General features: G+C 37.1%; 1 protein-coding gene across 1 annotated transcript; it reads left to right on the top strand.

Moving 5' to 3' along the window:
* Nucleotides 1–13: 13 nt before the first annotated feature.
* vkg (Collagen alpha-1(IV) chain viking) lies at nt 14–27153 on the top strand. Its single transcript, XM_028187601.2, has 15 exons — nt 14–170; nt 16381–16566; nt 16640–16684; nt 17228–17512; nt 17597–17845; nt 17936–18719; nt 19617–19877; nt 20199–20421; nt 21293–21408; nt 21880–22280; nt 23047–25117; nt 25469–25646; nt 25749–25863; nt 26016–26236; nt 26499–27153. The coding sequence occupies exons 1-15, from the start codon at nt 78–80 to the stop codon at nt 26689–26691; spliced, it is 5421 nt and encodes a 1806-aa protein (XP_028043402.2). The 5' UTR covers nt 14–77; the 3' UTR covers nt 26692–27153.
* Nucleotides 27154–27552: the final 399 nt, after the last annotated feature.

Genomic DNA, 27552 nt, shown 5'->3' with positions numbered 1-27552 from the left:
CGCCCCGCAAAAAGTGGCCGTATCGCCTTCGTCCCCGAGCTACCGAGAGGGCGGGCATCCAGTAGTGTGGCGCAGCCATGTCGGGCCCGGCGCGTGCGCGCCTTCACGCGCTACATCTTGTGCCCGCTGCTCTTCTGATATTCTTCTGGAGTCCAACTCCTGTTTCTACAGTAAGTAAAAAAATATTTAAACTTATATTTAAAAAATAAGATAGAGTATTAATTTCCTGCATGGGTAAGACATCAACGCGTAAGACACAATGCTTTCCTGAAAGCTCTGTAATTGGAAGTCTGTTATATTGAAACCGTAATGTGTGGTTAAGTTATACTCATATTTTGCTCAGAAATTTTTTGGAAAGTGTACTAATAATGTAATATTTGTTGTTCAGGGTTCTTTTGAAGATTTGAACTTGAAAATTATTAAAACTTAAAAGACTTTCTTTGTTATAAATCTTTGGCTTGGTTCTTTGGATTATTGGCTTACGATATTCCTATATAAATCTAGTTGCTTGTTTTATTATAAGGTAGAAATAACAGAATACAGCTTTAAAGATAAAGCTAGTTTTGTTTTATACACTGTTTCTGTTATCTACATATTTATTAAATTTTCTAATAATCCTCGACTACAGAATGTTTTCTTAACATTTAAGACTATGTAAAATGCACTTATAGATTATGGTTTCTCGTAAATTTAGTGTATTTTTTAGTTCCTTCAAAGGCATATGAACCTGTAATACGTTGAATCGTAAGGGGCTACCGTCATTGATGAACATCGGCAATGCCATATACAGACTTGCAAATATTTACTATTTAGTGTTAATAGTAAAGAATACATGGCGGTTACGACCGCTCTGCCAAGAATGTAGTGACGAAAAAGTTAATAGCCTATTAATATTAAGATTGAACTACGGGCAGACGACTAATTTTCAGATGGGTGGACGCAATCGATTACGGAACCCTAAGCCCTTTTTTAGCTCGACCTTTAGTATCTAGACGAACATTGAGCTCATCTGGTGACGATTAGCATTTTATGACATAAAATTTTTTTAACATAAGTAATGTATTAATCAAGTCCTGCCTTTACCTTTTACTATTTGACGGAAAATTCTGAATGATATTTACAACCTTACATTAAATTATAACCGTGTGTTTAAGAAAACAACAAATTCTGTGCATTAAAGCTTGAACTAACTCAATATTTTTTTAGTTAAACCAGAAAGCAATAGAGTTAACAAAAAAAAATTTATTGAAACACTACAAATTAGAATAGTAAAGCATAGTAATACAAAATAGTAAGATATAATAAAAGAGTAGAATCCGGTTTATCTGTACATTGATTAAAATAATAAAAATAGAAATGGGGTTTTTTAAATTATTTTCTCTCAGTCCGGTTGTTTGTCGTGCACAGCTCTGCAACTGCTGAAAACAGATTTTCATATTGCTTTCAGAGATATACAGAATTTGGAGCAGATTATGTTTTTTTTTAGATGGGTGGACGAGCTCACAGCCCACCTGGTGTTAAGTGGTTATTGGATCCCATAGACATCTACGACGTAAATGCGCCACCCGCCTTGAGATATAAGTTCTTAGATCTCAAGTATAGTTACAAGGGCTTGTACAATTAAAATCTGAAGGCACATAAAACCTATACCGTCAATAAAAAATAAAAAAAAATTAATTTACTTTTATATTGTTAGCTGTAAGAAGGTATACATAGCAAAAATTATTATTACTGAAGGTACTCTTTGTATGTTACGTTTTTATGCAGAAAACAGCGAATCGATTTGGCAAAAATTGATATGGAAATAGAAAAATAATGTAGGTCTGTCTTTCACCTGACTATTGAATACGGGTCTCCGACCACGAGATGTCAAGCTTACACTACACAGTCTAAGCTGTGGGCGCAAAGTTAGTAAAATTATAAAATAAATTACCGTTTCACATTAAACTTCCTCAAGTTAAAATAGTCATTGTTATGCTTTTTTTTTATTGCCCTTGTAAGCAGACGAGTATACGGCCCACCTGATGGTGAGTGGTTACCGTCATCCATGGACTTCAGCAATTCTAGGGGCAGAGCCAAGCCGCTGCCTGTCGTTAATTATGTATGCAATGTTGATGTCCATAAGTATTAGTAACCACTAATTATAACGTGGGCTGTATACTTCTTTTGCTTTATGGGGCAGTAAATACAATAAAAAATACACAAATGCAATAAAAAGTACGAGAGTTGTTGTTTTAAATTATTCCATTGAAAATTTATTTTTTCATCAATAAACTATAGAATACTAGCTGACCTGGCAGCCTTCGTACTGCCTCAATCGATAAATAAAAGACCTAAGCTTTTGTATAAAACAAACTTAAAAAAAAACCAAAGGAATCCGTCCGACAGGAGACACATCAAAGGAAAAACAAAATTGTTTGTTTTTATATGATTACGAGCATTTTCATATTTATTCACCTTTTAAGCCTTCTCTGGACTTCCTCGAATAATTCAAGACCAAAATTAGCCAAATCGGTCCAGCCGTTCTCGAGTTTTGGCGAGACTAACGAACAGCAATTCATTTTCATATATATAGATAACAGTACAGTCACTATAGTATAGTACATAATAAATATATGAACGTTCTTTAGTTGTCTATCATTAGAAACAGGTCCTAAGCTAGAATTTATTAAGCTAGAGTTATTGTTTCTAAACCAAGACTCTCTCACTGGGTAGTACTAGCTTTAAAGACAACTAGCCAATAAGGCGAACACTCATTAAAACCTGTAAAACCAAGATTTATGTTAGTAAAAACAACAATAAAAAAAAACAAATCGTATGTTTTGAATTATTCTTTGATGAGCACAAAAACCTTACACAGAAACCTTACCTTAAACAGAAAGCACACTTTATATTGTATGAGGTAAAAGCTTAGACGTAAGTTTTCTGCCAGCTGCTATCTATAGTTAAATCAGAGACAGAGCTTATGGTAATTGGGAAAGTGTACAATATAATAGCAAAAAGTAAAACATTAAGACTAAGTATATGCTTAACAATAATAAAATTAGACAAAAAAAAATTAAATTTATAGATTTTTTTAATTGATCTTGAAGACCTTCGAAGTGCCCTTAGCTACAGAAAACTGCCGTGTTATCTTCCTGGCATTGCTGATGTCCATAAGGGTCAATAAGCACTTACTTACCCTCAGTTGGTCCGTAAGTATATCTGCTTTCGACAGAATATGGAAAAATATGTAAAGCTAAACATGGTGTACCTGTTGCTGGTTTTTTTAATTTATTTTTTGCTTGGATGGGTGGACGAGCTCACGGCCCCCCTGGTGTTAAACGGTTACCGGGGCCCATAGACATCTACAACGTAAATGCCGCCACCCGCCTTGAGATATCAGTTCTAAGGTCTCAGTATAGCTACAACGGCTGTCCCATCCTTCAAACCGAAACGCATTACTGCTTCACGGCAGAAATAGGCAGGGTGGTGGTACCTACCCGTGCGGACTCACAAGAGGTCCTACCACCAGTGAAACATATACTATGTTCCTAGTATCCTCCCAGTATACTCTTAATTATATTATTTTTTTCGGCCCGCGACACGATCACGAAAATTTCGCACGTTTAGAATTGAAGTGGTTTAACCCTAAATTATTATTTGTTGGTACTTAAACGCTAAAAATATAATCGAATCGAACGAAATCCTAATTTTTTTGTTTTCCGATTTTACGAGTAATTAAGGTTCTTAGGTCATATGTTGACCAAAGCATAAAGCTCATTTTCTTAAAAAAATTTGTTAAACCACTTCAAACTAAACTAAACTGCGATTTGTTTGTGGCCTCCTTGAAAAAAAGGTTGAGTACCACTGCTATACAGTAAAGTAATTTATGTTTGAGCGTACGTAGACGGATAAATAATGTCTTCGAGACTTTTTTTTTATTGCCCTTGTAGGCAGACGAGCATACGGCCCACCTGATGGTGAGTGGTTACCGTTGCCCATGGACTTCAGCAATGCCAGGGACAGAGCCAAGCCGCTGCCTACCGCTAAAAAAAAATTGAGATCAACATCAGTCTGGATTATTTGGATAATGTGGATTACATTAATAACCTATTCATCATTCTCCTTTATTAATTATGTATAATTATTAATGCTTCCAAACACCAGATTAGCTGTGAGATCGTATACCAATCTACAGAGAAAAAACATAAGTAGGTATTATGTATGTATGTTCGAGTACCGAAAATGTTTTTTGTAAATTCATATTTTACACAAATCTACAGAGTTTTAATTAAAATTAGAGTTAAAATTGTTTCTGACAATCGTTATCGACACGTAAAATGGGTAAATTCCAGTTCGTCAGTTTCCATTGCATAGATACAAGTCGACCCAGTAAAGGCACGTTATAAAACACACTTTGCTCTACAACTCTTATAAAAAATCGCGGATACCAATTATTATAATGATACGTATTTGAAACAAGTACAAAATAACCTTTTGACATCGTTGCCTGATTAGCTTCTTTTTTTAATATAGCGGTTACTTGTCTTTCTGTTTTTAAGATAAACATTTGGATATTAAGGCTATCAACAGTATTAAACGTGGCGAGTATTTCTTATGATAAACTATTTTAAACTTTTAATATGGCCTGAGGAAATATTTACAATATCTTTGTATTTTGATATTGATTATTTGCCAACTATGGCTTATTATTGGCAATGAAGTGGTTATTGATTTATTTATTTTATTTTATTACATACTAGCTGACCCGTCAGACTTCGTAGTGCCTCGATCGACAAATAAAAGACCTGAACTTTTGTATAAATTAAACTTAAAACAAACAAAAGGGATTCGTCCGACGGGGGACTCATCAAAGGAAAAATAAAATTGACATTTTTATTTAATTCCGAGCGTTTTCATATTTATTTACCTTTTAAACCTTCTCTAGACTTCCACAAATTATTCAAGACCAAAATTAGCCAAATCGGTCCAGCCGTTCTCGAGTTTTAGCGAGACTAACGAACAGCAATTCATTTATATATATATATAGATTAGAAATTAAAACAGAACAATACGTTAACTATCAATCTAAATCATGAGCCATGATAATTATTTTGAGAATAATATAGTCATACTTATGAATAGGACGAAAAAAGGTTAAATTCGAAGTTGTCAAGTATGATTAAAGGTCGTCCAAAATTTTTACTAACCAACTTCTAGGCCCAGCTTTTTGCAATTGTGCGTAATAGATATGAAAAACGTCAGGACAAATCTATTTACCAAAGTTCTTTGACGGAACCATATTTTATTCTGTGATTAAAATTTAGTAAGGTAAACATTTGTAACCAGGCATTCGCTGACGACTACTTAAAATACGGAAAACATGTTGCGCCGACCTCAGGTAACTGGGAGAAAGGCAGGAGAAAGATGATGACACTTACAACGGAATGCCTCAGAACACTCGGGGCAAAAGAAGGAGCGCGTATTCCGAAACTATTTATGTTAGTATTTCAAAATGATGACACGATTCCTGCCTGTAAGATGTAAATAAACTTTATACCTACTTACATGTAGTTCCTACAATATCATACACAAACGACCATTTCCACAATGTTGGAAAAAAAATGCTGTCCCAGAAAAGTAAAGTAATATTGTAGCGAAGGACCACCAAGATTATCTAACCAAAATTTAATCATGCCTATGATAAATATCTCCGTGGGTTCTTTTTTTTTTTTATTGCCCTTGTAGGTAGACGAGCATATGGCCCATTTGATGGTGAGTTGTTACCGTCGCCCATGGACTTCAGCAATGCCAGGGACTGAGCCAAGCCGCTACCTACCGTTAAGTACTCTCCGCATGCCTCGTTTGAAGAAGGATATGTCAAAGTGCTTGGGAAACACCGTGGAGGGGAGCTCAGTCCAAATCCGGAGGGTACGTGGCAAAAAAAATCTCTGGAAACACACTGTAAATGAGCGCAGTGGCTCCAGGTAGTATGGATGAACTCTATTCCGGTAGCGGGCAGTGCGACGATAAGAATGAGATGATGGTATCGTCTCAAACAATTCCTCAAAGCACTCCCCGTGGAACATACGGTACAAAATACAGAGCGAACCGAAGTCCCTCCGCAAACCTAGAGGTTCCAAACGTTCTACATCTCTAACTCTTTTAAATCATAGTATTACGGCAGATATACGAATCTAACCATTACTTGCTAATTTATCTTGGCTCAGTACGAATTGAGAGAAAAATCCTGTAACAGTCGTTTCTAACTTTTTTTTTCATAACATGAAAGCTTTAGCTGAGACAATGATTTAAAAAAGTTACACTAATAATAACAATCGTGAATTGCTTAAATAAAAAAGAAGTCTATAAAATAAATAAAAATTTACCAAACGATTCTTGTTTCTTTAATCATCTCATGTTACGCTAACCTTTACACTTTTATCTTAAGTTTTATTTGGTACATAAAATCAACACCCGCCATAAGTTATCATTTTATAGTCTAATGACCTAATAATAGATTTTCCTGTTAATTAAGAGATACAGACGGTTCAGAAACCTATTAATCCCAATTTCAACAGACAGATTAGTGCATTCCTATTTAATACAATTTTAATTTAACGGTTTTCATTAATGTGGGTTATGATTTATCACTATCTTATAAAAAAACTTTTAGGCTACTTCTTATCGCTAAAATAACTAAACTAATTATATTTTTTTTATGTTTTAACCTTTCGATAAACCGGGTGAATGACGACTTATTATAAGATATTATTATAATATACACTTTTGAAAACATCTGACCTACATAGTTTAGTTACCGATAGGTAGGTACTTATAAAAATTCTAACTGTAATTTAGTAAGTGTTTCTGTACATCATTTTTAATTATCCCGAATATTAAAGAAAACCGCTTCAAATTGGTTTTAGCTTCCGCGGCTACATGAGCCATAGCTGAAATTGAATCAAATCCTTGGGGAATGTTTCTAAACTCTTTCAAATTTCATTTTGGCCATAAAACACTAAACCAAATAAACTCTGCTAATTGTACATATTTCAAGCTGTTATGGCATTTCACTTTTCATTTCTCAAATCAAAATCTCAAATGATCTACCGTAAAAAAGTTTACTCTTCTAAAACTTTCAAGCTTATACTTTGTAATGGACGTTAAGATTTTATTTTTTATTAAAATAAGTACAATCTTAACGATGCTCTTCATTTAGCAATCAATTTTTTTCATTCTGTTTTAATACAATTAAAATTTAATTAAATTGAATGAAAACCCTGAAATTCGAAGCTGCCAACGTTTTTCAACAAACTTGTCTAAAATAACCCTATTTTAATATGTCAACTAACAACTATGTAGATCAAGTAAGCTCGCTTTCAAAGGCAATAATATACCGTGAATATAGGTACAATGTTTTGAGGTTATAAATGAATACAGATATAAAGCACATCTTTATTGTAAAATTAGTAATGATAACGAAGTCAGTATCAGTACATACAGTACCTACATATTTCCGTATCCTGTTCGCAGCTAACAGTTCTGCGAATCGAGAAAAATTAATCATCATCGCGTGTGTGTTAACATTATTCAAAGAGGCATTTAGTAGTATATATAATATGAATTAGGTCAAAATCAGCTTCCATTGACAAAGCTCTACGAAAAGAGGTCGTGACACAAACAACATCATCTCTTATCATCACGACAGGAAACTGCTATCGTTTGTCGTTAGGTATATAACACAATTTTTGCAATCATTGCCGAAATAATTATAACTCCCACGATTTCGTATCACTGCGTAAATATAATGATAATGTTTATTTTATTTTTTAATTGTTACTGAGATAACTAGTTTATCTTGGTATTCATTGTTAACAACTTCATCGAAATAATAAATAAGATATAAATTATTAAAACTGCCAATCAATTCATAAAAGTAGATGATGATGTCATTGTAATATTTGTTTCGATGTGGGCGAGAGAATTAAATCACGCGCAAATTTTAGGTAGGTATGTACTGTAAAACATTTACAGATCAATTTAATTGTACCTTTGATGTATATTACCTTTTATTATTCGTTCGCATGGCATGTCATGGCAATAAATCAAAATTTTAATTCTGCTGCAATTTATTTATTAAAGAACTCTTTAGAAAAATATTTACAAAGTTAAAATGATTTAGAATGTAATCACAATATTATTAAAAATTGAAAACGAAATTATTTCGAAGTCTTGCTTGGCATAATATATGAACTACTGGTCATCATTGTTTTTGCTATTTTAGAAAAAGTTGCGTCATTTTCGTCTAGGTTTAATGTCTCGCGTGTTTACCGAACTTTAATTATTACGAACGATGCGTAGCCCGAGTCACTACGACTATAATAATAAATTATAAATAAACATTTTGTTGTGAAGCAGAGTAGAGATCGTCGGTCAATGTTTGGTTACTTTATTCCGGGGTGAGTCGCCCTGTCAATGCACGGTCTCATTCATACTAGCTCTTTATCATCGTGACGTACAGCAGCACGGAACGTTGAACCCTAAAGGAAGTATGTTTGTGTTCCTCAATTTTATACTGTTTGTTGATATCGCATTACAGACTGTTCCAGATACGGTACATTCTGAATCATTTGCGTTTTTATACTGGCCCATCTGGCATTAAACAATCACAGGAGCCTGTTCACTGGTGAATAGAACCACAATGTAATTACTAGAAGCTGATCTTGGGACATGTTCTGAGTATTTTGAAAAACAACGAATACATATACTCTTTAAGCCCGAACTGTTAGCATCGTGGCATAAATAGACAGAATGGAGCTACTCGTTTATTCGGACGTTCATAGTAAATTCTATCACCAGTTTATCTGAAGTTGTTTATGCAGTTATACGTCGATGTCTAACCAATTGATTTAATTACATTCAGAATATTTATGATATCTTCCATGAAATGCGATATACCAAAAAATGCCTAAGGATTTTATTACCAACTTACCTATAGTTTAATATTATTGTCCATTTATTTTTTCTAATACCGTGTCTGACTTAATACGGTAAGGTGCCCGATGTACTCATATCGACTGATACAGTTACAGCGGGTGCCAGATCCTTTGGCAAACAGCATAGAGTATACTAAGTATATATGGGTATATATAGTAAGTCGTCATTGCCTAAAGGATAAAACGTTCGGTGCATTCGTGTTGAGCGATGCACTGGAGTTCGAATCCCAGGCGGGCGGTACCAATTTTGCTAATAAAATACTTACTTGGTAAATGTTCACGATCGACTTCCACGGTGAAGGAATAACATCGTGTAATAATAGTACATTGTGCACTAAGGGAGAAAAGTAGGACATTTCCTCCCGCGTGTAAAATTGCCACCCGAGGCGAAGGCGAGGGTGTCAAACACGAGGGATGAGATCTCCTGCTTTTTTCCCGCGGTGCACGTACTATTTTTTCTCCTACCAGGCCGAAAGTTCGTGGAGTGCCGAGCCGGGGTCCAGGGGCGAAGCCTCGGTGGGGTCCAGGGGCGAAGCCCTGGCCGGGGGTACTCATAAAAAAACAATTGAACTGTTTTTTAATTTTTAAATAAACTACTACTAATTGAATAAGAACTGTCTGATGAACTCATCTTTGTTTAATACTTCACTATTAAATTTTATTGCATTTTGTTTATTTCACTTTTACACTAAACACAATATTGCAAATTACCCGAGCACAACCATGACGGAGAATTTTAGGTGCGTGAGAGCAGACGTAGACACTAACGCACATTCGCACTTGTCAGTACCCAGGGAGGAAAAGTTACACTTTCTTCCCTGTACAGCGGGAGGAAAACCGAACTTTCGGCGTAGGTAGGACAAAAAAATCAAACCCACAAAATTATAATTTACGTAACTACTGGTGGTAGAACATCTTGTGAGTCCGCGCGGGCACCACCACCCTGCCTATTTTCTGCCGTGAAGCAGTAATGCGTTTCGGTTTGAAGGGTGGGGCAGCCGTTGTAACTATACTGATAATTTATTTCAATTTGGATGTCAGCATAACACACTTGTTGAATGTCGAAATATAAATGAAAATGTTAACTCTACCACCGGTTCCAAAAAAAGCCACAGTCCTGAGAAGAACCGGCGAAACAAACTCAGCGGGTTTTTTTTTTTGTTTTTTCTCAAACTTAGAACTTATATCTCAAGGTGGGTGGCGCATTTACGTTGTAGATTTCTATGGGCTCCAGGAACCACAAAAGAGATTTCGACCTCATTGATGTATTGTGTGTTATTGTTTGATTAATAAAAATATTGTATGATTAATATCGATATTTATAAGATTCGGTAACCAGTTAAGACTAGATGAACCGTTTAAACGACTTAAAACATCGCTATGTAGAGCTATACAGAGCTGTCTAATGCATAATTTGTCCCAAACAAAATCCTTAAATTTTAAAAGAATACTTCCTTTCTCTTCCGTACAGTTTTCTTACCTAAATCTCATATTTAGTAGGCTTCATGTTCCTCAATATGTTATGGTCTATATTTGCTCTTGTGGTGCTTATCGGTGTTTAAGCGCACCGTACCATTAACTACACGTATTTTAGAATTGTGCTGCATTAAGAATGATTGCGATGTTTGATTTACGTATTATTTTTTTATTATTGCATAGAAGAGTAATCGAACTTAGGGCCCCCTGGTTTTAGTGGTCACATAATAATGTACACTATATTCCGATTCTTTTTCATAAGTAAACGTGATTTCTGAAAATCAATTTATAGAAGTTATTAAAGAAAAAATAACTCAATACGGTTATCGTATCAAAATCTTTAAAGAACTAACAATTGAGCATAATTTTTATTATTATTCCATATCAGTATTCACATATTTTCCTTCTCATACTTTCCAACTCTAATTTTGGGTTCCTAACTTCAGTTCTGGTAGATTTTATTACAAGTTCACGCGTAGGTTAACTATCGTCCGATGTATTTATGCCACGAATTAAATGTGTTCTGGTCTGAAGACGCGTATAGCCAATCTACCAATGCTTTTCAAATTCGTATAAATCACTAACATATACAAAATTGTGTCTTTCTATTATTTTTTCCTTGAAATAATATAGGTTTAATGAAATTATTCGAACCACGCACGCCGCGTTGCAATGCGCGGTCAGTAACTCGCGAGTTATTTAATAGCCGCGAGCCCAATACTGAAAGTTATTACTTACTTCCAGCAATGAGAAATAGGTCAATAGTTTCAGTACGGTAACAAAAGCTAGTTAAACGGACGGCCATATCCCTTGCTCTAAATTTAAATGCAGTTGCTTGCAGTTCACAGAGACGGTGAGCGTGCTAGATTGTATTCTAAATACTGTGGTAAAGTTGAATCGATTTGTGGCTAAAGTTTGGCTATTACATACATCCATTGAAATCCAAAAATGCTAGTTTCGCAATTGTCTTTAACTTTCTAAATATTTGAGTACGAAATTCAGTCAAATAAAACTAATAGTACATATTATAGTATTTAGGTATTTTGTTATTGAGTTTCGTCGATGCATTAAACAGTTAAAGCGTCATATCAATATTGAGGTCTGGCTGTCGGAGGTCTTGTGATATGGCTGACTTTCGACAACCAAGAAAAGACCCAATTCCACAAATTATAGCGGGAAGACAGCCTACAATGCAATCGGTTTTAAAGTTGCATCAAATATATTGGATAAACCGTATACCGTTGGATAAATAGTATATATGCGGGAATAAATACATGCAGTTGTAAAGAACTGAACTGAAAAGCATGAATGGAAGTATAAAAATCCAGCGCACATGACACAATGGTTTTTAAAAAAAAATTCTGTAATTTATTTTAATGTCCTTAGATTATTATGTTATTGTGAATATTATTCGTCTTAAATTATCATGCTGTCGACAAAACGCAGTAATGTAAAAACGAAATTGCATTTCATAAGCAAAACTAATTTTAAAAGCTACCAAACGAAGAGAGGACACCAGATCCCGGCGAATGCTCGTAAATTTCGGCGGTCCGCTCTATTTTTTTTCTTTTGACACATTTACTTACAACGATAACAGCTTTTCATAGAATTTCAATAAGAATGAATACTAATTGAAAACAGCGTTTTGTTAATATTACCTACGTAAAATCCTAGTAGTATTATATCTAACTACCAAGACTGTCTGAATCTGAATAAAAGGTGTACGAAAAGATTTACCGTTAATACGATACAATTTTTCGATGCTGCGTATCAAATAATATTAAATAGTAATTACAAAGTATTTAAATATTTTTAGGAAACATTCACGTTGTATTTATGGAGAGCTATAGATATATCATATTCACAGGATGGTCTCCGCGTCTACTTTCTATTACCATTTCGCCACCCTCCACCGGGGCATAGATCATTAATATTAACTGGAATCACAACGTTAGTCTATAGTGTAATCCAAAAGGTCATATTTGCCACGCACCGTCTGGCTCTGAATGAACTTCTGTCCACGGTGTGCCTCCAGGCTATGATATTCTTCTTCAACCAAGGTTTGAAAAGAATCCTCGGCGCTATATTTTGCAATGCCCCTGATATTATTGCTGTTGTACATGATGACTACACACCAACATGCGGAACGTACGCTACACTGCTATCAACTACGTATAAAAATGGAATTACAAGTATTTGAGCTAACTCCCACTAATAAACAGATTTTAGAAAATTGTAATTAACGAAATTACTGGTGGTACGGTGTATTATAAACCCGAAAGAGTAAGTACCACCACCGTGACTGGTTCTGCCGCGAAGCAGTATTTAATAGGCTGTGAGCTCATTCACCCGCAATAAAAAATTAAAAAAAGATACTACTATCTCATGACGATAGGTTTTCAATGGCTCGAGGCATAAGAACAAAAGAAAAGGCCGGATTACTGTTTTCGAAGTTATATTTGTATGACAAACTATTTATAATATATCTGTATCTCATAAGTACAATTAAGTAACAAATGAAAAATTTCGCTTCAAAAAATTTTTTATGCAACTGCGTAATAATCAGTAGTGTGTTGATTGCACATAATACAATGTTGTAAGTATCATTAATGCACATATCGACGCTTGAAAGGCAAACGTGACTAAACGACAATGCGTGAACTTTACAGTAGACTAATTTAAAGTTGAAATACCTGAAAACAAAATTTATTTTAACGAATCTAGCTGTAGCAGAATCTAGCTAGTAGCTGTAGGATTGAAATGATTTTAATAGACTTAGAAATATATTTTTTTTGCGCATCGAATATGGTTATTGCCTATCAGTTATGTACAAAGCAGTTATTGTCGCTTAGTCACGTTTGCCTTTCAAGCGTCGATATGTATAAATGTATACCCTGCGGCAGCGTATGTAAGGTACGAGGGGAGGCGCGGGATGTGCGAATGGCCATTATCGCTCTGGACACTACTGATTGTTTATCCAATATGTTCCTTGAATTGCAATTAATGACTCAACTGTTCTATAATCGCATGTTCCCATATAATGTCATCATGTATTATATCCGACAGCTCATTGCTTAAAATGTGTGTGGCCTGATAATGAATGTATTATGTGGTTTCATGGCATTGAATATTGGCCTGAAAACTAAAAACTTAATGTTATTTAATAGGTGTAATGACCAAATATGCTTTTCAAATTTGTTTCGAATAAAAGTTAATCAGCTTTAAAAATAGTCATGCATCTAACGAAACTGCTCCTTCGTATTTACTAAATTTAAATAGGAAGGTACCTCGATCAATATTTAAAATCAAACCCAATATTTTTATTATGAGACAGTTATTGTAAATATCTAGAACATTCAAGAGGGGAACTTTTTAAAAATATCTGAGAATTCAGCGTTGTCTAACAAGTTTTTGTCTTTTTTTGTCAACATTAATCATTACAACAAAATTAGTATGTTTGTTCAAATACTTTACAAAAAACTAAATGAATCAACAGGCCGTACAATGGCATAGTGCTCAGTAGGAAGAAGTAGACGACGCGCCACCCACTCGTCTCATCTGCGAACACGCTCAAAAATTGCAAAATACATTCTAAAATGCTTTAATTTAGGTCTGTGTTAATGTAATTAAGCATGAAGTTATAAAACATTGATTAAAAAATGCGCTAGCTACATATTATTAATACTTCAATCTCAGAATAATAAATCTTCAATTTTTTCAATAGTCATCGGTGACGTGTGCGACAAGTGATATTATTACATTGCGTCGTCGAGCAAATTTAGCGATGTTGTCAACGGAAAATTGATATGTTACTAGTTACTGGCGCTTTAATAAATGGTGATGGAGTCCTATTTCTTATTTCTGAGAACGAGCATCCACATTTGTAAAGTTATGCGGTTTAATGCATTTCAAATGGTACACACCGTCGTGTATTATTTTCATCAATTTTATCGCGATTGTTTTATGCCTGACCCTAAGCCAGAGCATTTTGTAATTGTTGACTTAAAATTTTACTATTTTAATCCCATTTTTGTATACCTTACGTTAATCTGGTGGTAGGACCTCTTGTGAGTCCGCACGGGTAGGTACCACCGCCCTGCCTATTTCTGCCGTGAAGCAGTAATGCGTTTCGGTTTGAAGGGTGGGGCAGCCGTTGTGACTATACTGAGACCTTAGAACTATATCTCAAGGTGTGTCGCGCATTTTACGTTGTAGATGTCTATGGGCTCCAGTAACCACTTAACATCAGGTGGACTGAGAGCTCGTCCACACATCTAAGAAATAAAAAAAAATTAAAAAAAAACTCCCTTGACACGTCTAAATGTTCAGATAAAATGAGGTGACAATGCTGGTATTTTGAAAGGAAGATTGTTAAAGTAGCTCGAAGATGGTGCTGTCGCATAATTTTTATAACTCTGAAATTTAAATAGTTGCTTTAAAAGATTTTAATTGTTCGGGATAAATTCTTTAGTCGGTTTAATTAGGCGATTTTTTTTTATTGCTTAGATGGATGGACGAGCTCACAGCCTACCTGGTGTTAAGTGGTTACTGGAGTCCACAGACATCTACAACGTAAATGCGCCACCCACCTTGAGATATAAGTTCTAAGGTCTCAAGTTACAACGGCTGCCCCACCCTTCAAACCGAAACGCATTACTGCTTCACGGCAGAAATAGGAGGGGTGCAATCAATTATTATTAATTTTAAAATAATACATTAAACCGTATTAGTTCATCATATTGACACAATATCCCATCTAACAAACTTAAGAGTGTTTCTGAATTGTAATAAATTGGAACATATGAAACGATGATGCAATATTTTGCTGACATCATGTTTAGAGCTGTTATGTACATATATATTCTCCAAACTATTCCGGTGATAAAAATAATATCAGAATGAACTACAGTCAAACCTGGATAAGCGAGAGTTCAAGGGAGCACAATCTCATTCTCGCTTATAGAGGTTTCTCACTAACCCGAGTTTCTCGCTAATGCTCCCTCTGAATTTCATTTCGCGACTTTCCGGATTCAAACGCATTCACTATTTTAAGTTTATCACTTAATGACAGTACTTTAATTTTCCATTTTGACATGATGCAGAACAGAACTTTCCTTCGCAATTTATTAACGATAAACTGAGTAAGGCCGACAAACAGGACGGTACACAGGCACACGTGTCCAGTCGAAAAGAATGCGATAAAATAACAATTTTATTTAGTTCCACGAAATCGAATAGGTTCAATATTGACGAGAAAAAAATACTAAAACAATGGTAGGAAGTTCCACGAAAGTTAAGAATGAGTCATAAAATAGCAGATGTTAAATTTGTAATTTGTTTTGTCATTTGTTCCTCCTAAATAATATAAATAAATAAAGCTCGACTGTCGCTTATAGAGGTATAGATAAGTAGCACTCTCACTTACGGAGGTCCATGAGGGAAAAACGACTCTCTCTTACACAGGTTTCTGTTTCTCGCTAATAGAGGTTTTGGGAGCTTAAAATGACGGGTCCTGGCTATTACTCTCACTTATAGAGTTTTCTCACTTATCCAGTTCTCGCTTATCCAGGTTTGACTGTAGTTGAAAAAAATTAATGTTAATATGTATTTTTAAAGTACTGTTGTTGTTCTATTGATTGCTTCCGAATCCGAATGTTGGAAATTATCGATACTATTATGTACAAGTGTTTTTTTACAGAAAAACACTTACGACTAAATCTTTGTATTTATACATACCTATATTGTAATTTCCGACGAGATTTTATAAACCCGAAAAAGGTGGCACCACCGTCGTACCCGTGTCAGCTGCGAAACAAACACGTGTCCTGTAGCTGAAGGACGATGCTATGTAGATGTTTCATTATTAATTATTGCTTCTCATAATACTATTTAAAACCATGCACTAATTTGTATATTTTAATAGGTGGTCTGTAATCAGACTCTGTGTGATTGTCGTGGAATAAAAGGAGATCAAGGAAGCATAGGCCCTCCGGGCATCCCAGGGCTTCAAGGGGACTACGGAGCAGATGGACTTGAAGGAAGAATTGGTTTACCCGGTGTGCCGGGAGACTGGGGAGAACGCGGCGATTTCGGGGACAAAGGAGAACGAGTAAGATTTCTCACTTCCTTAAAACTTCTGTTACAAAACTCTGACATAAACTAACAATAAGCTTTACTTTTAGGGAACCGAAGGATCTTATGGCCGACGAGGAGACGAAGGACCACAGGTATATATTCACACTTTGTACGAAGTAATAACTTCTTATTAAAAAGAAGGAGACAGTTTAATTCAGTTGGTGTTTTTTTATTTAAAACTATTTTTTTTGTAATCTGATTTGAAAACAAGACACATTTATTCAGTAGATTACTTTTTAGAGGTAGTCAGCATTCTCCATTTAACGGGAGTAGGTACGCCTAAAATACGGAGAAAGCTTTTGAAGCTTTTTTTTAAAACACGTTTTCTTGACAACAATTTAAAAGTCGGTGATATTAAACAAATGTGCTTTCATCATAATTATCATATCATGAATATTAAAAAAAAACTGCTCGTTATCAAGTGAGAAGCTGAGCTTTTTTTATTGATTATGAAAATAATATATAACCCATGGAAAAAATCGTCTTGACATGCAATATTCTTGGATACAGAGAACTACCCTAACTTGATTCAATGAATATTACAATTTCTTCTGAGTCATTTGCATGTTCAAATGCCTTGTTAAATTGGAAATGAGTTTGAATACGATATTATCTAAATTTATTTAATTTTAAAGGGTCTGCCTGGGTTAGAAGGAGTATTTGGATTCCCAGGCTTGGACGGCTGTAGTGGTATTGATGGAGTTCAAGGGGTTCCCGGTATACAAGGTCCACCTGGTGATAGAGGTATTCCAGGACCTTACGGAGAAAAAGGTCTTCAAGGCTTGGCAGGAGAAGGTGGAGTTAACTCAAGAGGTGCAAAAGGAGATCAAGGAGATGGTGGTAGACCAGGTAGTTATGGACTTCCTGGACCCCAAGGTTGGAGAGGAGACAGTGGTCTACCCGGAGACGAGGGTGATCAAGTAAGTTAGTGATTTTAATTATTTAATTTCTTAAGCTCTATATTAATGCCTTGTTTTATATCACAATGAAATTTTGCATTCAAGGGCCCAATGGGCTTAAAAGGAGAACCTGGATATAGTGGCGACTTGGGTGAAGATGTCATAGGACCAGCTGGAGAAAAGGGAGATCAAGGCAATGTTGGTGATAGAGGAAGACCTGCCTCTCTAGTAATTGTCGATGAAGTACGAGAGTACAACATTTCAATAACAAGGGGGTCAAAAGGTGAAAAAGGATTACGTGGACAGCAAGGTGTAAAAGGAATTAAAGGAGAAACAGGTTCTGTGGGTCTAAGGGTAAGCATTGAAGTGTTCCACATTCATAATTTTGAGATCTTATTTAAAAAATTGTTTTGATTTAGTACAACAAAAGCAATTCTTTAATAGGGAACTTATGGACCTAATGGACTACAAGGCTACAAAGGAGATCAGGGTGACGACGGACCTCGGGGCAAGCCTGGACACCGAGGACCACAAGGGCCGCCTGGACAAAAAGGCATTAAAGGTGCTCCTGGATATGCGGGACCGGATGGTGCGGATGGTTTAACAGGACCCAGTGGAGAAGATGCAAGACCGGGAAATCCTGGCCCGCAAGGCTTTTCCGGAGAACCTGGAATATTCGATGAGACACTAAACGAACCTTTACTACCAGGTTCGATGGGTCCACAAGGTCCAGTTGGCTTTGTCGGGCCTATGGGAGCACCTGGATTAGACGGTGCAGTTGGCCAGCATGGCTTAATGGGACCACCAGGGCTACCAGGAGCTAAAGGCCTACCTGGTCCACAAGGTGCTCCAGGTGTATCGCCCAAGGGAGAACCCGGAGATGATGGTTTTAAAGGTCTGCCTGGCCCACGTGGCCCTAACGGATATCCAGGAATACAAGGACCTGTTGGTCCTAAAGGTTTTAAAGGAAACACAGTAATTGGGGAACCTGGTGAAGAGGGCACCCCAGGCATAGATGGCATTCCAGGTTTAAGGGGTGACAGGGGTGAACCAGGTGCAATCGGACCAGCAGGATATCCTGGCAGGGGCGTTTACGGTGCTGGACCGCCGGGTGATCGAGGCCCACCCGGAAGACCTGGAATAGCTGGAAGCCCTGGTAATCCGGGTCGTCCTGGATTGTCTGGTCTAAAAGGAGAACATGGAGATGACTGTCCATTTTGTCCTTCGGGTAAATATATATTTTGTGAAAATAATATGAAATTATATTTTCCAATTATATCGGTAGATTATATTATTATACAATTTTAAGAATTCATAACCATCAACTCATTTTGGTTAAAGACACTAAAATTATAATTATTAGCCTCATCTCTCAAACCACGATTGAAGAATAACATGGTGATACGTGGCAAAAATATCTCTGAAAACGAGCATGTTGTAGTTGTTACTATACTCTTTACTAACTGTAAAGATGAACTGTCCTTCGGTAGCCGATGTTGCGGTAGTAAAAAACATTTTCTCGCTTTTTTTAATGCTATGATAGTTTTAGAATCCAACATCAAATGCCTTTTAGGTGACTACGTAAATAAATATCCCACGAAATCTCAATCCCGAAAACCCAATTAACTTTAGAAGGTTACAGGCATAATTCTTGAAATTATGACGCTATAATAAAGAATCTTTCTGCGCAATGAACGCGCACGCTTTTGTTTTCAATACTGATTCATAACCCGCCCCAGATCTACTTCAGAAACAAATTTTGGTTGCCCTTCCTAAATCATGCATAAATTGGTTGGTAAATTATGCATGCACTCTGGCATGTATCTATATTATTATGCGGATGAATTGGCAATATGATATTGGCATGCACGATCAAAAGTATAGATCCTTAAAGAGCCAGCGTTAATAGTCCTGACAACCTGCCAGAGTATCTAGAGTTGGAAGTGTGCTCTATGTCTGTCAAAAAGAGTGGAGGCGGGACATCATAGTTAGCACTTTGCAAAAAACTACCAGAAAAACAAACTGCGTTAGCAACAAACTTTTGTTAATTTTTCTTCGTCATTTTAGTAGTAAAAAAGTAGTTTACGCGTGTTTTGATGATGATAGTACCTCGGTTCCTTTACAGGTCTGCCTGGCAGTAAAGGGCAGAAAGGAGACGATGGTTTTACTGGTCGTCAAGGATTCCCAGGTCTGGTTGGCCTACCAGGACCTCGTGGTCAACGTGGAGCTCCAGGGATACCTGGAATAAATGGTCCAAAGGGGCCAAAGGGTAATAAAGGGCTTGCTGGTATGGCAGGACCTCAAGGACCAAAAGGACCTGAAGGACGTTTGAAAACACCTGCACTTTCCATGACCGTAGCAGACCGCGGTCCTCGCGGTGAACCAGGTTGGTGTTGACTTATTATATTATTATAATTTCAATGTTATCAAAAACAATGTGGCTAAAATTATTCAAAATTATTCAGTAGAAAATTTTACTCGTATTGGGGAAAAGTGTTCATTAATAGTGACGTTATTCCAAAAATTCTAACAATTTGCAACAAATTGTAGAACACGAACTTTTTTCAAACTAAAACTTTTCTTATTATTTATTATCCATTTTACCGATCACGATATTATGTAAACAAGAAGATAATTTATTATTGAATATATTAAAGAGATTGATAATTAAAATTTTAACAAATTATTTATTATTATAAAAACTTAGGTTTTATCGGACCACCGGGTTTTCGTGGGGACACTGGTCGACAAGGACCTCACGGAGATTCAGGAATCACTGGATTCAAAGGTGTGCGCGGTGACTTCGGCCAACCCGGAACTCCTGGAAGAAACGGATCCCGTGGAAGGGATGGAGTACCTGGATGGCCCGGAGCTACTCCGGATATTCCGATGGCTTTTCTTTTCGGTGAAAAAGGAGATATGGGTTTAACGTAGGTTTCCTTATCGACAAATTTACCTGAAATCGTTACTGTTTTTTTTGCACTTTTCCACCGCTTCATACATATAAAGTGAGTACCGTCGGTCACCTTGAATAATCAGATCGGAGCCATAGAGAAAATAAATAATAAATTGTAACAATGATAATAAGTACTTCACTTATATTATAACTGAAATTATTACAATGTAAAAGGAAAAACACAGAAAACTTTGAAAATACCGTAGCATCAAAAGTTAGGTACTTGACAACCAGACTACCGTTTTCAAACAAGAAAGTTCTGAAAAATAGTATATTTTAACCCTGTAGGTGTTCTGCCGGGTACTAATAATATTCAAGATATCTATTATTCGGCTCGCTGACCGAGGGAATCGGTAGTCGTGACGCTGGCGGCCGCCGTTCCGGCGTCTGTGGGACGGCAGGATGGATGTAATGTGCTCTGCGTCAACCCTGTCCCGCCGTCTCAATAGCCCCGACTGGGCTCCGGCCCGGTCCGGGGTAGGGCGCCAGTTGTGAGCGGCAGGAGTTTTTAATGAGGTTCAACTCCCACATACCCCACTGCCGCGCGGGTGGGGTATGTGGGAGTGTATCATAAAATTTGAAACCAATTGAAATGTAAATACCTTTTTTTTTTCTCATCGGAAAACCTTGTAGGTTTGAACTTCAAACATTAACAAATAAAAAAGAAATTGTTGGCTTTCTAGCTCATTAATTTATTTTGACAGATATTTGATATACTGTATTATATTTTATTAAAATTTTCAATATACTGTTAAGCATGTAAAGCCAATCCGAATGTTATACACGAATCCAAATACACTCTTTGGATATACATAAATATTAAACTTAACGTAATGTATTTTCAGTGGCGAAGAAGGAGATAAGGGAGAAATTGGCCCACCTGGAGAAACTGGAGAATCACTGATTGATGGCATTTATGCTAAAGGAGAAAAAGGATATCCAGGATACCCTGGCTTCAATGGTAATATTAAATAGGACAGAATGTTAATTATAAAAAAAGAAACATGTGTTAGAAGTGAAACCTTCAAAAATTAAAATACAATTATCCTAAATGTCTAAGTATATGTAAAATTTTGTCATTAGTAAATAATTGTAAATCATCTTTTATAGTATGTGGTAGTGCCCTCTGTGAATCGATATTTTAACGTCACATATAATCCTAAATTGAAATTCACTACAAGAGGTTTCATACGCACGTTAGTATTAAAAAATCTCATAGATGGGGCTGTATTAAAAATTTTCGACACTTCCGTTGCATACCTGCGTGACGTTACATCTGTAAAAATTTTACCCTCATGCGCCTAAAGAAGTTTCACTTCAAAAAGGAGTGTACACTGGGTAGACCATTATAAGCCCGGGTAGCTACACATTAAATAAAGGAATAATTTGTATTGGATTTATAAAAAAATCACAAAAATATTTATTCTTTAAGGTGTACCCGGGAGAAAAGGTATTCGAGGGGATCAGGGTTCAGATGGGTACCCAGGTATGGGAGGTGATATTGGAATACAGGGTACATCACAACAAGGACCAAAGGGCTTCAAAGGATTTAGTGGAGAAAAAGGTAGCATTGGGCCATACGGTGATCCAGGTAGTCCTGGTTACCGGGGACCCTTTGGCAGCGATGGTCAAAAAGGACAAAAAGGTATGCGTGGTGACGGTGGCTACGCAACTTTGCCAGGAGAAAGAGGATCAAACGGAATAAACGGAGAACGAGGCGATAATGGAGAGCCTGGTTATCCTGGGACTCCCGGAAGATCTGGAGTTATAGGTCAGAAAGGCGTAACTGGAGCGCCTGGAGATATAGGACCTGATGGACCACCTGGACCTCGGGTTAGTTAATTTTTAAATAACTGTTTTGAGGCGTTATCTTAAGTGAATCAATTTATTACTAAGTAGTTTGACCTAAATATACAAGCCCCAATTATCATGATTTGTCATCATTGTTTGAGATGATAGCGTCACTCTTTTTTACTACCTCGCCATCCGACAACGGAGCAGGTTTCATGTCTTATATAAAGTCGAGCATATGTTGCATCTCATAGTGGTGGATAGTCACCGCTCCATTTCAATAGGGTTATGTCAACGTACAGAAACATCGTGGAGGATGCTTCAATAGCAGGATAGTTACAAAATTTATATGATTCTTTAAACGCACTGTGGATGATCCAGTAGTGACTCCAATAGAAGTTTCAAGTAGAAAGATTCAACTCCGGTGGCCGGTGGTACTTTGGTATAAAGGAAATAATGACTTTATCTCGAAAAATTCTCCAGAGAACTCCTCATCGAATACGGTATAAAGTAATAGTGTAAACGAAAATCTCTTCATCGTTTTCAAGCACATATCTCAAGGTGAACGACAAACCCGTTAAATTAAACCTGCACATTATCAGACTAGTGACTAGTGATACTACACAATGAAGCGCCAAACCCTGTCATGTAGGTATAAGTAACCTTCATCTTAGGTGGACGGAAATCCTTGTCCTACAACGTGACTAGGTAATTAATGAATTTGGCGACCTAACTAATGTTATTTTATTATTAAGAAAACTCTGTAATCTTATTATATATTGAAACTAAAAAAATATATCATTAACAGGGACGAAAAGGTTTCCCCGGGATAATAATACAAGGTGCACCTGGACTACCTGGACGTCCAGGATCACCTGGTCCGATGGGACCTATTGGTGCACAAGGCTTACAAGGAAGTAACGGCCTACAAGGTTTTACAGGACCTAAAGGAATGAAAGGAAACTCAGGAAGATATGGGCGTCGCGGTGAGCCTGGTGTACCAGGGTCGATAGGGTTCACTGGATTTTCTGGATTAATGGGATTACCTGGAGCCAGTGGAAAGCCAGGAGAGCGAGGTGATAAAGGTGCTCCTGGTTTTAATGGAGAGCCTGGTCAAGATGGTTTAGTAGGGCCTCTAGGACCTAAAGGCTATATAGGTAACCCAGGCTTAACAGGAAAACCAGGTATTCCAGGCTTACCAGGAGGAAAGGGAGAACGTGGAATTTATGGTTATCAAGGACCAAAAGGAGACCGAGGAGATAACGCGGTTTCTGGATCAAAAGGAGAACCCGGTGAACATGGCATAAATGGTTATACAGGGAGAGATGGAATACCCGGACAAAAAGGAGTTAAGGGTCCTCAAGGAATGCCTGGTTTAAGCATACGAGGTCCGCCTGGTACTAAAGGTGATAAAGGAGATACAGGTTTCTCAGGGACACCTGGTTTCCAAGGACCAAGAGGTGCTATAGGTGACAAAGGTTTCCCTGGGCAAACAGGAGAACCAGGTGAAAAAGGTTTGCCGGGTACTGATGGATTCGCAGGTAAAAATGGATTAATTGGTACGAAAGGACAGCAGGGTCTATATGGAGCATCAGGTAGAAAGGGTGACCGTGGCGACAGAGGAATGGATGGTGAGCCTGGACGAATCGGCATTCCGGGATTACCTGGTAATAAAGGTTTTCAAGGACCACAAGGACGTATAGGCCCCACAGGAATCAAGGGTGATCGCGGTGATATTGGTAGAACCATTTATCTACCAGCTACTAAAGGAGACATTGGTGATATTGGGTTCCCCGGCCTTCCTGGTAATCCAGGAGAATATGGAGACCCTGGATATACTGGACATATTGGTAGAAAAGGAGAGCAGGGTGATGTTGGAATCAAAGGAATGGTCGGCAACGAGGGTCTTCCAGGTTTCATTGGAGAAAGAGGTGACCAAGGACCTCGTGGTTTACCTGGTCGAAACGGTGAATTTCCTGAAAGAGGCGAACAAGGTAAAGCAGGAATTGACGGATTACCAGGATGGCCTGGTCCCATGGGTCAAAAAGGAGCTCCAGGAGAATATGGAGTAGATGGTCCTGAAGGCACACCAGGTCAACCGGGATTAACATATGAAGGAGCGAAAGGTGATCGTGGTATGCCTGGTTTTACGGGACGCCGAGGATACCTAGGGATACCAGGACCGCGGGGGATGGAGGGACATCCTGGATTAAAAGGTGAAAAAGGAAATGCAGGTGAAATAGGTTTTGCCATTAGTCCCAAGGGCCAACCTGGATATCCGGGTTTGGCTGGTTACAATGGATTAAAAGGTGAAAAAGGTACAATCGGAGAAACTGGAAGAATTGGAATTTACGGAGAACAAGGCTTAGTCGGGGTCAAAGGAGAGACAGGCGACGAAGGTGAAGCTGGATTCATCGGACCCCCCGGTCTACAAGGAATAGAAGGAGACAAAGGAGATACTCTGCTTCCATCAGATATTTTACCTGGACAACCTGGTGATGTTGGATTGCCAGGATTTGATGGACGGGATGGTGTAGCAGGAATCCCAGGGTCTTTTGGTCGAAATGGTTACCTGGGTGTCAAAGGGCAAAGGGGAGAAATAGGATTACAAGGTCCTCCTGGAGAACCAGGCCCTCAAGGGCTACAAGGTATCAAAGGTAAACGAGGGCTTAAAGGTTTCGTTGGATTGCATGGCAGCGTCGGTCGTCCCGGTCCACCAGCACCTCCACCTCCAATACCCAAATCTAGAGGATTTTATTTCACGGTTCATTCACAAACAAGATTGATACCGAAATGTCCATCTGGAACATCACCGCTTTGGGAAGGCTTTTCGTTAATTCATATAATCGCTAATGGAAAAGCTCACGGTCAAGATCTCGGTAAGTAATTGATGCCTTTTATTTCACTAAAGCTGAAATTTATTTTAAACTTTTTTTTTTATATAAAAAAAACATCAATTTTATGTCATAGTTTAAGTCATACTTATTTAGTCAGACCCATAGATTATACACTTAATATATTTCAGTGAAGTATCAAACCGAAGTCAGACCCATTCGTTAAGTCATCATGTATATGTTATCCTCCATACTGCACATACATTTTAAATTTGTTGTTATAGTGATAATCACCAGCAAAACTCTTCACCATCTAACTAATTTTGTTAAAAAACAAAATTTCCCAAGGGCGTTCAAAAAAGGAACTTACCATATGGTGTTGTGTTTTTAATACAGGCGCTCCAGGTAGTTGTCTCCGTAAATTCTCCACAATGCCGTATTTGTTTTGCAATCTAAATAATGTTTGCGACTTTGCCCAACGAGAAGACTACAGCTTTTGGCTATCTACTCCAGAACCAATGCCCATGGCAATGACGCCCATTCAAGCCAGAGACGTCGGCACATATATTTCTCGGTAAATATAAAATTTTACGCTTTTTAGCGATTCTATAGACTTTTAGCTACGAATATAACGGCTATTGAAATATAATATTATGTACATATATTTTTAACTCAGATGTCAAGTATGCGAAGCTCCAACTAGGACAATCGCTATACACAGTCAGAGCAGTGAGGTGCCGACATGTCCAGATAAATGGAAGGAGTTGTGGGTGGGCTACAGCTTTTTAATGGTAAGTTAAGATGCTTTTCTCGTAGCAACAGCAATGTACTTACACATTTTCCTATTAAATCGTACTGTACGTACATATTACGATAGGTAATGAGGTACATATTTAATAAACATGTATTAAAACCTTTTTGTACATGTTTTTTTTGTGTTTAGCATACCGCGGGCGCAGACGCATCAGGACAGAGCCTCATCTCACCTGGTTCATGCTTACGAGAGTTCAGGACACGACCGTTCATTGAATGTAATGGTCTCGGACGTTGTAACTATTTCGCTACTGCTGTCTCATACTGGCTGTCTACAATAAACGACAACTGGATGTTCCAAAAACCCATACAGGAAACATTAAAAACTGATAAAGACTCAAGAGTCAGCAGGTACAGTATTTATAATATATAGAAATATAAAGCATAAGGAATTTTAAAACGACCTTGAAATATAACGCTCATTCATTCGTAATAGTGGCATCACTGCTTTGGTATTGGTATACGCGCGGTAAGCAGTGACTTAGAGCTACTAACTAATGTCTATCAGCGACAGTGACCATTCACTATCAGGTGTATACATTGGCAATATACATTTATTCAAGAAACACTACTTACTGGGCTTGACGTTTAATTTTTTACAATTTGTTTGCAGATGTACGGTGTGCATGAGACAATGGGCATCTCAGACGTATAGCACCGCAACGAGAACCGGTGATGTTAGCTTTGTACCCAACGCCCAACGACGACCTTTCCGTGGGCCAAGCCCTACAGGCAGAGTACCACGGTGGCACCGCAGAGGTTATCGTGTCGCCTCGCGGAAAGTACCTTCGTTTAACAAACATTAACTATCTTTGAGATAGAGTAAATTTAATTATTTTTTTCATATTTCATGTAAAACAATGTTCTAATTTATCTATGACACAATACAAGTGTGTTAATGATACCGATTGAAATCACTGCCTTTTAAGTTGAACATGTAAAATTTTATAATGTTATTTTTTACTAAGTACTCGTTGTTTTGACCTAATAAGTATCTGCACCCCATTAATTATAATTTAATTATGTACTTTTACTAAATAACTAATTATAGTTATTCGAATATAATACTGTTAGAAAATATTTTGAAACGGTGTTTGTTTAAAATTACAAAGAACGAAATAGCCAATAAATGTAGTTTAATTATGAGCTGCCGTATGGAATAAATAGCCAATGCAAGGCTACTAGCTATTATTCTTTTAAGGACACATTATTGTAAATAATAGTATTTAGCTACTTGTATGAACTTCAATAAATCGAGTTATACAGAATGTTTACTTTCTTTTCCTAAAAAGAACTATTGCACCATTAGTAGTTTTATTTTAACACATGCCTAATTTTTATCTACACTTATTTGTCTATACTAATATTATAAAGAGGAAAGATTTGTTTGTTTGTTTGTTTCGAATAGGCTCCGAAACTACTGGACCGATTTGAAAAATTCTTTTTCCATTAGAAGCCGACATTGTCCCTGATGAACATAGGCTACTTTTTTTTATTTTTTTTTATTTTTTTTTTTTCGTTTCATGTGCGTTTTAATGTTTCCGAAGCGAAGCGAGGGCGGGTCACTAGTAATTCATATTTTTATAAAATTGGTCAATCCCTGTCACGTTTCGCTTCGCCATCGCTAAATGTTTGAAATACCTCTTTCCTATAAACGGCTCGCTGCT

Source organism: Bombyx mandarina, chromosome 04, assembly GCF_030267445.1.
Source record: "Bombyx mandarina strain Sakado chromosome 04, ASM3026744v2".
NCBI classification, from domain to species: Eukaryota; Metazoa; Arthropoda; class Insecta; order Lepidoptera; family Bombycidae; genus Bombyx; species Bombyx mandarina.
The sequence above is the reverse complement of the archived record's forward strand: the minus strand, read 5'-3'. Positions and strand labels throughout refer to the sequence as shown.